General features: G+C 44.1%; 1 protein-coding gene across 3 annotated transcripts in view; it reads right to left on the bottom strand.

Annotated features, from left to right (window-relative positions):
* The window catches only part of PARVB (parvin beta), a 276,144-nt gene that overhangs the window by 199,650 nt on the left and 64,464 nt on the right, over nt 1-12,030 (bottom strand). For all 3 annotated transcript variants that reach the window (XM_033952575.1, XM_033952576.1, XM_033952578.1), the window contains exons 2-3: nt 10,638-10,727; nt 8,735-8,805 (exon numbers count right to left, since the gene is read on the bottom strand). In XM_033952575.1, the coding sequence (XP_033808466.1) occupies nt 8,735-8,805; nt 10,638-10,727 (161 nt within the window). The remainder of the gene's footprint in view (nt 1-8,734; nt 8,806-10,637; nt 10,728-12,030) is intronic.

The following is a 12,030-nucleotide window of genomic DNA, read 5'->3' on the forward strand; positions in this document are numbered from 1 at the left end:
GGATTCCATAACAGCAGTATACTGCAGTATCGTACTAAGGGGGGAGGGGGCGGTCCGCCCCGGGTGCCAGCCCTGAGGGGGGTGCTCCCGGCCTTGCCGTTCAGTCCCCCCCACCCCCGAAGGACCGCTCGCCCCCCTGCACCACCTATGAAGCAGCCCGCAGCGGGATCGCGATGTCGGCGATCCCTGAGCTGCTTTGGCGCTGCTTCCTGTGCCGCGGTCCTGCCCCTCCCTTCCTCTGATGTCAGAGAAGGGGCGGAGGAAGCAGCTCCGAAGCAGCGAAGGGATCGTTGACATCGCGATCCCGCTGCGGGCTGATTCAGGTGGTGCAGGGAGGCCAGGGGGCGAGCGGTCCTTTGGGGGGGGACTGAACTCAAGGCCAGGAGCACCCCCTCAGGGCCTGATTCAGGAGGTGCAGGGAGGCCAGGGGGGGCGAGCGGTCCTTCGGGGTGGGGCGGGCAGGCAGGCCTTCAAGGGGGAGGGAGGGGTGACAGGCAGGCAGGCCTTCAAAGGGGGGGGGGGACAGGCAGGCCTTCAAAGGGGAGATAGGCAGGCAGGCCTTCAAAGGGGGGACAGGCCTTCAAGGGGGGGGTCAGGCAGACAGGCATGCTTTCAATGGAGGGACAGGCCTTCAAGGGGGCGGTCAGGCAGGCAGGCATTCAAGGGAGGGACAGGCCTTCGGGGGGGGACAGGCAGGCCTTCAAGGGGGGGATAGGCCTTCAAGGGGATCAGGCAGGCAGGCCTTCGGGGGGGACAGGCAGGCAGGCCTTCAAGGGGGGTGCAGGCCTTCGGAGGGGGGGTGCAGGCCTTCGGGGGGGTGCAGGCCTTTGGGGGGGTGCAGGCCTTTGGGGGGGGAGTGCAGGCCTTCGGGGGGGTGCAGGCCTTCGGGGGTGGGATGCAGACCTTTAAGGGGGGGACAGGCCTTCAGGGAGGGGGGCCCTGGTGTAGAAATACACGGAGGGAATGAGGGGGTTCAAAGAGATGCGCATATGCCGGACTTTGGGTGGGAAGAAATAATGGGTCTGAAAATAGAGAAGAGGATGATGGACCATAGTTTTTAGAGAGGGAAGGAACAGAAAGGGAGAGAAGTTGGACACAAGGGATGGTGAGGAGGGGAGGATAGAGATACTGGATAGGAGGGTAGTTGGGAAAAGAAAGGGAGAGATGGTGGACCCTGGGGTGGTGGGGAAGGAGGGAGAGATGCTGGATGAAAGGGTAGTTAAGAAAAGATAGATCTGTGGAGGGAGATGAAAAAAGGATAGATGCCAGACCTCCTGGGGAGGGAAGGGAAACAGGGAGGACAGAGATGGCAGATGGATGGTTAGCATGCAGAAAGAAGGAAGAAGGAGACCCTGGCAAGCAAGTTAACCAGAGCCTTGGACCAACAAGATTTGAAAAATAACCAGACAACAAAAGGTAGAAAAACTAATTTTATTTTCTGTTTTGTGATTACAATATGTCAGATTTGAAATGTGTATCCTGCCAGAGCTGGTGTTAGACTGCAAACGTGAGCTAGGATTTAACAGAGAGGAAAAGTCCTTTTTGTTTCTTTATTTTATTTACACCACAGCGCCAGTGTGGTTAGGAGAAGCCAAAGGGGGGGTGAAAAACCTATAAAATAAACCCACCAGGATGTTTAAAAAAAAAACAAAAAAAAAAACACCCAATTGGGCAGGAAAGTTGAATTGAAAAACCAATTCAATAGGCTGAATCGAATCGAAAATTTTTTTTTTCTTGAATCGGGCAGCACTAGTTTGCACTACTGTCTTAGACTTTAGGACCTGGGATTGGAGAGAGATGGCATCCTCAGTACTTTATAATGCAAGTGAAACGAGGATTTGGTCAGATTTTTGAAGGGTCTGCAGAAGAAAAATATTGTATAGGCCGGGGACATGAGACAGCAGGAAACGGGAACTTTTCTTCCTTCTATTTTTGTGAATGGCAAGGCTGAGGATGTCAGAGAGTTCAATAAAAATATGTGCTTTATAAGAAAATATAATAATGTGTTTTATAAAGTTTATAAGCATTGCTGGCCTACCTGTTGAGGTGTTCCTAATGGTGGTGGTGGTGGCGGCAGCGTGTCAATGTGTTGAGAGGAAGAGGTGGTCTGGGAAATTCTGCTGAGCAAACTCTGGGCCCATTTCCATCCCCCAGTTAGTCCACTCCACTCAACTGGTTCACACACTGAGTGGGTCTTTGGGTGTTGTGCCTGGGTAGTTGTTTTGGGATCTCTTCTAGTGGTTTGTCAGTATCTCCTTGTGGTCCAAGGAAGGAAACTTTGTTAATCTTAGCATTGACCTTCAGAATATGTTTGTAACAGCGCTGCTTGTGTGGCATTAGACTATGTAGTGATCGAAAGAAAAAAACAGATCTTTGCACATTTTTGCACTATATGGTGGGTGTATGAGGAGATTCACATTTCCTGCACAGCTAAGTCCTTGTGAAGTTACCTTGTTCTTTCTGTATTTGACATCTAGCAAGGTCTCTGTTTGGAAGAAAAGAACTAAGCTTAAAAATGAAGTGGCCAGAAGTTATGGTAAAAGCAGATAGCATTGCTGATTTTAAGAAAGGTTTGGACAAATTCCTGGAGGAAAAGTCCATAGTCTGTTATTAAGACATGGGGGAACTGTCTGCTTGCCCTGGATCGGTGGCATGGAATGTTGCTACTCTTTGGTTTTTGACCAGGTACTAATGACCTGGATTGGTTACCATGAGAATGGGCTACTGGGCATGATGGACCACTGGTCTGACCCAGTTAGGCTATTCTTATGTTATGTTCTCATCTGTAGGGGCCTTTGTTTTCACTTCTTATTTTAATGTATTTTTTTTCTGGGAACTTATCAGTGTTTTTTAGAATGGGAACAAAAATGGAAGAGAATTAATGTGTGTGGAATGGGGGGGGGGGGGTTTACTAATTTCTTCAGCTAAATAATTAAATCTACTTCAACCAGACACAGGAGAACTCACGCAGCATTCACACACCCTCCAACCAAAATCGTCAAAAGAAAAAAAACTGTTCGACAACCTTCTAACACTCGACCCCCAACTCTACAACCTATTGACCTCGACCACAGACTACAAAACCTTCAAAAAAGAAATAAAAACCCTTCTATTCAAAAACACATAAAACCGAACTAACACAATCAGAATTGTCCCAAGCATCACCTGCAACTACTCCATATGTATTTCTGATGTCATGACAATTCAGACATAATTTATGTTATGTTTGGATTAATGGTTACATATATGAGGTTCAATAAAAGAAAATTTTCAGTGCCTGTTTCTATTATGACCATTTATTTTTCATGATTATTACAAAAAATATTTTTTACATGGGGGGGGGGGGGGTCAAAAAATGATGGGCCCCGGGTGCCACATACCCTAGGTACGCCACTGGTATATTGTACTGTCCTGAAGAAAGATTTGGCCTCTGAAAGCTAATTGAAAAATGGATTAGTCCAATAAAATGGTATTTTCTTATTTCTCATTATTTGTTTTATTTCTATTTGTTAATTTGTAAAGTGGTGATTGTTATGTATCAGTTTTTCAAATTTACATCTACTGTCTTTATATTTTACACAGTATTAGGGGATATGTGTCACTGTTTCTGTGGTGTTGCATTGTATGCAGAGTCTGGTTTCTTGGCGGTTCAGTTTAACTTTTGTCTACATATTTCTATTTTTAGTTTTTGATTATTCCATATCAGGCAAGGGTGTATCTGTGTATATGAAAAGGACATGGTTTTCTGTTAGCATTGACTATACAGGATCAATTTACTGTGCAAGATCTGGCTTTGTGCGGCCCCAGAAACATTTTTTTCGGACAATGCAGCCCAGGGAAGCCAAAAGGTTGGACACCCCTGTTTTAAAGCAAGAGGCCGCATATAACTAGCTACTGATTTAAAAAATCTATTTACTGTGTTTAAGACTCCTGAAAAGTCCTAGACTGACAGTACTCAAACCAAGTTACCGTATTTGCCGGCGTATAAGACGACTGGGCGTATAAGACGACCCCCCAACTTTTAGTTAAAATATAGAGTTTTGTTATATACTCGCCGTATAAGACTACCCCTTCTTCCGCACACCTTCTCTACCGCCCCGGGTGCAGCACAGCCGGCCAGGTCCCCTTACTTTTGTGGCACTTCCCCGACCGACCGATAACAGCCCGGGTCCGACAAACCTCCCTGCCCTTAACCGCGAATCTAAATTACCTTCTTACAGCTGCTGTAAGAAGGTAATTTAGATTCGCGGCTACAGGGCAGGGAGGATTGTCGGACCCGGGCTGTTATCGGTCGGTCGGGGAAGTGCCACAAAAGTAAGGGAACCTGGCCGGCTGTGCTGCAACCGGGGCGGGGCGGCCGCCCCTCTCCCTTGGTAGCCACTCGAACCGCGAGGCTACTCTCCTTCTCCTTATCTGCCCTGCCTGCAGCACAGAGCCGAACGGAAGTCTTCCCGACGTCAGCACTGACGTCGGAGGGAGGGAGGGCTTTGTTTAAGCCTTGTTTAAGCCCTCCCTCCCCTCCGACGTCAGCGCTGACGTCGGGAAGACTTCCGTTCGGCTCTGTGCTGCAAGCAGAGAAGGTAGGGAGAAGAAGAGCCGTGTACATCCAGAAGACTGAGCATCCAGCCCCGCAGGAGCCCCGCGACCCTCGGAGGCGTCCCCATGGGATCCCCGCGACCCTAGGGGGCGTCCCCATGGGATCCCCGCGACCCTAGGGGCGTCCCCGTGCAGCTCTCTAAACAGTACCCGGCGTATAAGACGACCCCCAACTTTGGGGAGGATTTTAAGGTACTGAAAAGTCGTCTTATACGCCGGCAAATACGGTATGTATGTTGTCAATCTGTGCAGTTCCTCAAAATAACCTGTAAGTGTTCGAGGCTTGTGCGGTTAAGGCATAGCTTACAGGAATGGGACAGCAACAAAACTTGTGTGGACGGGATGGGGAAATTTAGTTCCAGCAGTAATGGGAAAAAATTCACCCTCGTGTCATTCTCTACCTCAGGCATTTGACTTACCTACTTAATTTTCATTGGACTCCTACACTAGATGTGTAGGTGATCAAGATCTGCACTTATACTTCTAGCTTATATGTTTAGGCTGCATAAGCCAAAAACAGGTAAAGGGAATTAACTTGATATACCACCTTCTTGTAGTAACAAAGAGGTTTAGATTTTATACTGTATATAGATACTTTTTTTTTTACCTGGAACAATAGACAGTTAAGTGACTTACCCAGAGTTACAAGGAGCAGCAGTTGGAATCGAGCCCAGTTCCTCAGGTTCACAGGCTGCTGCAGTAACCACTAGGTTACTCCTCCACCTGGAGTATATGGTCCCAAAGTATACACTAGATCAGGGCTTCTCAACCCAGTCCTCGGGACACACTTAGCCAGTCAGGTTTTCAGGACATTCATAATGAACATGCATGAGATAGATTTGAATACAATGAAGATAGTATATTGAAATTTATCACGTGTACTTTCATTGTAGGTATCCTGAAAACCTAACAAGCTAGGTACATCCTGAGGAATGGGTTGAAAAACCCTGTGTGAAATGTAAGGGCACCCAGTTTATCTGCGCATAGATATCTAGAATAGGTGAATAATTAGGTGCATTATGTTCAGCAGTCCATACTATACTGTACATGCAGTAAAACTGAAAATGTGCCTAATTCAAATATACACACCAGGCAAACAGTGAATGTCATTAGACGTTCCACTTCAAAATTCACCTCATACAGGGTGGTGCTAAAAAGTTCTCAACCCAACCAATTTCCTAAATTCTGAGTATTATTTTGCCACTGCAGCTGAAAAGAGTGTTATTTTATTATGCAAAGTGCCAGTTTGCAGAATCGTAATGCTATGTTTTGACATTGTTTCGTTTCATTGATTGAACCATGTCAACGAAAAGTGTGGAATTTTCAGTGTGGAACTCCGAGCCGTCATGAAGTTCCTACTCCTATGGAAGAAAACTCCAAAGGAAATCCATGAATTTATAATGCAAACATTGAGTGACAAATGGCCATCATACATAAGACGGATGGTGAGGATGGAGAAAAAAGAAGTGTCAAATGGTCAGGAGACTCAGGCAAGTAAGTTAAGAGAAGACAAAAGAAAACAGAGACCAGCACCTGAGACCAACAAGAATAAAATATAGAAAAAAATATTTTATTTTCTATTTTGTGATTAGAATATATCAGATTTGAACTATGTATTCTGCTAGAGCTGGCATTAGACATAACTGGAACTACAAAGCCCAGGCTGTGCTTCTTTAGCTTCCAGCTAGCTTAGGGCTCTCTCTGACCAGGGGGTAGTTGCACTCTCCTAACACTATTCCTGCCATGTGTGACTGAAGTATTCTGTTAGCTTGATTTTACTATGTAGCATTCTGTAATAATTTGACTTCAGTTTTCTCGATAGTGGAGGGGATATTTGTGAGGGGGAGGAGAGGGGAGACAAGGGTTTTGTTGATCCTTGCTCTGTATTATTTGTGATTTATAAAATGACAATTGTACAGAATATTGTTTCTTTTTATACTTTAATAAAATAAGTTCAGTATAAAATCATAACTATTCAAGGCTTGTGCAGATGGGATCAGATAGTTTATGGAGATATGGCGGGGATAGGGACAGAGCTGGCAGGGACAAATTTTTTCCCAAATCATTTTCTACTGGTCAAAGACAGAAATCCAGCTTACCAGGTACTTGGCAAGCAACCTGCAAATCGGACATAAAAACAGGCGGGTATGCAGACTATAGAGGAGATTTACAAGAAAAGATTAGCAGAGGTAAGAAACCTAATTTTTCATTCTTGTACAATCCCTCTGTAGTCTGCACACTAGGGATGTATCAGAGCAGTCCCACAAGATCATGGGGGCCTGATGAGCCCGCCACCAGGACGGATGCCCCAAAAGCCGCATCTTGCTTGGCCACCACATCAAGGCGGTAGAACTCTGTGAAAGTGTGTAGGGAAGCCCAAGTGGCCACCCTGCAAATCTCCTCAGGAGAAAAAGCTGTTGACTCGGCCCAAGAGGAAGCCATTTCTCTAGCAGACAGCACCTTCATCCCAAGGAGAGGCTTCTTTCCCGCTGAAACATAATTAGTGGAAATTGCCGCACGGAGCCATTTAGAAATGGTAGCCTTAGAAGCAGGTCTAACCCGCCGGGCAGGGCCCAAAAGCACAAAAAAAAAATATTTTTGAAAAGTTTTTTAAAAATCCAACATGGCCACCATGAATGTAAATTTTGCCCTAAAGCAGCCTGGGAAAAACATAGGGAACACGGTGGGGGGATAGGGCATGCAGGAAAACCACTCCAACCCCTTTTTAGGACCCCCAAAATCGACAAACCTGCATGCATATAGCTACTCACAGAGCTCTGTGCTGTCATAGAAAACAATGGCACGCAAGTTTAAACAAGCATGCAAGGAGATCATTACTTCAGGAAGCTGACAAAATTGGATTTTAAGTCTTCTGACTGCCTCACCTGCCCGGTCACTGCAGTCAGTGACTACCAGGACCTCCAAAACAATCACTGAAAGTACGCAGTCCGGTCACAATCCCGGGTGCGCCTCCATGGAACCACACAGCCTACGCTCAATCCCTTAGCAGACAAACCCGGGGTGAGTTGGAGCCCGATCTGATCTGTAGGCTGTCCAGGGGGCTTACTGCAGTGGCAGGGATCCCCCAAATGCAGACAATTATATATAGAGAGAAGTCTGCGATCTCTCGCTAAAGGATGTCCCCGCAGGATGAATCCACAGCACTAGGGCAAAACCCGCAACAAATATCAAATTACAACACTAGAATTTAGCAAAATAAAACATGAGCAAAAAAGGTGAGCTCCTACAGCAAGGCTATAAGAAATGAAACTGATCTTGAAGGGGAGTGTCCCAGGAGATGACCAGAGGAGGAGGGGTGAAAATTTGGTTTGAGTTCCCTGCAGTTCAAGGCTGGAAGGGATTGATAATCCTAGAATGCAGACTACAGAGGGATTGTACAAGGTGCATTATACCTGTTAAATTCAATGCTATCTGAGGTTGTTTATTAATATCTTTAAGATACTGCAAATCAATCATGAAACAAATTCACTCATGGTATGTTGTAATGTGACTCATTAAACATGAATCATTAGTTTGTCTAAATAACTAAACAGTGTATTTCTATGTCAAGTTAGCTGAACAAGGAACCGAAAACTAATGCTTGTTATATAAATGCAATCTTAATTCCTTTTGTAGGAAACTTCCTTCAAGTCAGTCCTTGTAAAGAATGGTTAAGCTCAGTGAGAGACAAATGTGGCATTTATTAACTTTGCTGCATTTTGAAGTTTGCCCTTCAATCAGAAAGCAGGCTCTAAATGCACTTGTTTCAGTAATTTGTTGCAATTGCTTTTATGCAGAATGCTCTAGATTATTATATACACTTTGGGCACCTTTTACTAAGATTCGCAAGCGTTAACGCGCGGTACGCTTCTAGAATAACTCCAGCTCAATGCTGGCGTTAAGGTCTAGCGTGTGGTCTAGCACTCTGTTCCACGCATTAAGGCCCTAACGCACCTTAGTAAAAGGAGCCCCTTATTAGAAAATGGGTTAAAAGCTGCAGTAACTAGCTATCTTTTAATGGCAACTCTTACTTCCAGCAGTGTTAATATTTACATTATTTTCTATACATGGAGATATCTCAATACAAACGTACATGTAGACACATACCTGTCTAAAGTTTTTGAGAATGGTCTCTTACCTTGACAAGCTCTTTGAACTTTACCTCTTCTTTTGAGCTGGGGTCAATCATGGTACGCTCCTCATTCTCCTCTGTGCATTTATGACAAGGAGACTCTGTTAGTGCCATAGTGCAGGAGAACATCTAAGACACCATCACATGCTGCTAATATATACAGGGGATATGTACAAGGGATTTTCCTGTTTTCAGTTTTTTGGAAAATGTACGTAGGTCCCTGCCTGGGGAATCATAGTCACTAGTTCAGTAAATAAATGTCAAATGGCCATAGGATGGGCACATTTTAAAATAAATAAAATTATGACTGATGTTTTCCCTTCTTTGTTGCTGTATCTTGTAATAATATTTGGTTCTATAATTCCTCTGCTCTTTGCAAAGTATTTCAGGGAAATAGCACGTGATGCTTCTAATGCAGATTGTTATTTTATAGTTAGGTGCTCTTTGAAAGCATTTTTGTTTGATTAATATTTATTGAGGGATTAAAAACTTCCTATTTTGGGAATGCTGTTTCAAATTTCAGGCTTCTTTTACAAAGCAGTACTACCGATTAGTGGCATGCTAAATGCAAAGAAGCTCATTCGATTTAGTGCCACTTTGTAAAAGGTGGCCTGCAGTAATTGCACCAGAGCCCATTGGAAATTAATGGGCTTCAATGCCATTGCCACGTGGCAACCGCTAGCATGACTTTGTAAAAAAAAAAATAAAAAAAAAAAGATAATACTATCCATTTCACTTATCCCATCTTCAAGACAGAACTATTTTTTCAAGATGAACTCAAAGAAAAATTTATCTGATTTGAATCAAAAAAATATTACTTAAGTTGCTTATTTTTGACCATGCATCTACACAGGAAACATAAAAATAAAGTTGCCTCTTTAGCCAGCAGATTCAACCTGTAAAAATACCTTTTGTTTCACCTGGGTTGCCCTAGCCATATCCAAAAACATAGCCAACTACTGACCACAGAAAGAAATTTTCTGAAACTTAAAATAATTTTTAAACAATACGTACGAAGAAAGACTGAACAAATTGCAGCTCTACACTCTCGAGGAGCGTAGGGAGAGGGGAGACATGATTGAGACATTTAAGTACATCACGGGACGGGTCGAGGTGGCAGATGATATCTTTCTTCTCAAAGGACCCTCGACCACAAGAGGACATCCGCTCAAATTCAGGGGAGGGAAGTTTCGTGGAGACTCCAGGAAGTACTTCTTCACGGAAAGAGTGATTGAGCATTGGAACAAGCTTCCAGTGCAGGTGATTGAGGCCCACAGCATCCCAGACTTCAAGAATAAATGGGATACCTATGTGGGATCCCTACGAGGGTCATGCCAAGGAATAGGGTCACTAGGGTATAGACTTGAAAGAGCGGGTCAGTAGAGTGGCAGTATAATTTTAATTATATTTAAGGGGGTCAATAGACTTAAAAGGGTGGGTCAATAGTGTGGGCAGACTTGATGGGCTGTAGCCCTTATCTGCCGTCATCTTTCTATGTTTCTATGATTTATCCCATTCTGATTTCAAAATAGCTACTTGCGAAAATAACACATCTTAAAAGTAATGCATGTTGATAACCTACCCCCAAAATTGGAATTAAAATAAATATCATGCAGAACACAGCTCATAAGAATAGCTATACTGGGTCAGACCAATGGTCCATCTAGCCCAGTATTATAGTACCTAGCAGAATCCTAAAATAGTAGCAAGTTTCCATGCTATTGATTCCAGGGATAAGTAGTGGCTTTCCTCTATGTCGATCTCAATAGCAGATTATGAACTTTTCTTCCAATAACTTATCCAAACCTTTCAGATAAGCTAATTGCTTGTTTTAAGCAACAAGTCTATTGAAGAATTTATATGAACCCAATACAGAGTTATGTCAAATTTTTTGATATGGATACTGTACCAAGTAAAGTGTCTTCAGGATGGATGTCAATAGGCTTTGGAGACATAGGTAAATTGATGGCATTTTTTCCCTCTTCCTGCAGGTCACTCACTGTAAAAAAAAAATGAATGACCCTCTGTAAGTATATGGACATATTTAATAAATACAAATAAACAGTTGTTATGAAGACCATGAGCTTAAACCAGATCATAAAGGACTCCATTTACGAAGGTGCGCTAGCGTTTTTAGCGCATGCACCGGATTAGCACACCCTAGCCGAAAAACTACCGCCTGCTCAAGAGGAGGCGGTAGCGGCTAGCGTGCGCTATTCCGCGCATTTAAGGCCCTAACCCGCCTTTGTAAAAGGAGCCCAAAATGTTCTATTCCACTAGAAATATCTTACAACACTGCTGGCTAGGTTTTCATGAATATTACCCTCTCTGTTTCTTGGCACAATTCTATCCATTCCTATTCACAAATGTTTGCTACAAAAGACACAGCGGTTCAGTGCCGAGGTCTTGTTTTCTCCACATTTTATTTGAAGAACAGTGCTGCTGAATATCTACTCTGTCCACCATGGCATTTGTTATTAGTAACATACATAGTAGATAACAGCAGATAAAGACCCGAATGGCCCATCCAGTCTGCCCATCTTTTGTGCACTGAGACACGAGTTAGCGTCTTTGTTTTTGAAAGTTCATGATCAGAGGTTACACCCTGAGGAAGCATTATGTGAAACGCTGGCCATCGTTGGTGTTCCGACCGAGCTCACAAACAAAAGATAAGTTTTAAGTCACTCTGGGTGACTTTTTGAGTCATTACAATTTTAAGAGTGTGACCTAGCCATTAACTTCACCACTTATTTATTTATTTATAACACAATATAGAGCTACGGTGGTCTCCGCCGATGAGGTTCTCCACCTGAACACCTTGGCCACTGTTGTGGTGGTGGGAGGGCTTTGTCTGAGGCTTTTTCTCCCCGTGAAGGTTTTTTCAGCTCATATTGTAGTGTGTTTTTGCCTTCCACCGTATCGTTGTAAAATGTGTTTATTGTTGACCATCCAGTTTGCCCAACCTGATTCAATTCAATTTAATTTTTTTTTTTTTCTTTCTTCTTAGCCATTTCTGGGCAAGAATCCAAAGCTCTACCCGGCACTGTGCTTGGGTTCCAACTGCCGAAATCTCCGTCAAAACTCACTCCAGCCCATCTACACTCCTCCAGCCATTGAAGCCCTCCCCAGCCCTTCCTCAACCAAAAAGCACAGTTACTTACCGTAACAGGTGTTATCCAGGGACAGCAGGCAGATATTCTTTACGCATGGGTGACGTCACCGACGGAGCCCACGGTACGGACCATTTTACTAGAAAGTTCTAGTTGGCCGCACCGCGCGTGCGCGAGTGCCTTCCCGCCCGA

The sequence above is a fragment of the Geotrypetes seraphini genome, chromosome 7 (assembly GCF_902459505.1).
Source record: "Geotrypetes seraphini chromosome 7, aGeoSer1.1, whole genome shotgun sequence".
NCBI classification, from domain to species: Eukaryota; Metazoa; Chordata; class Amphibia; order Gymnophiona; family Dermophiidae; genus Geotrypetes; species Geotrypetes seraphini.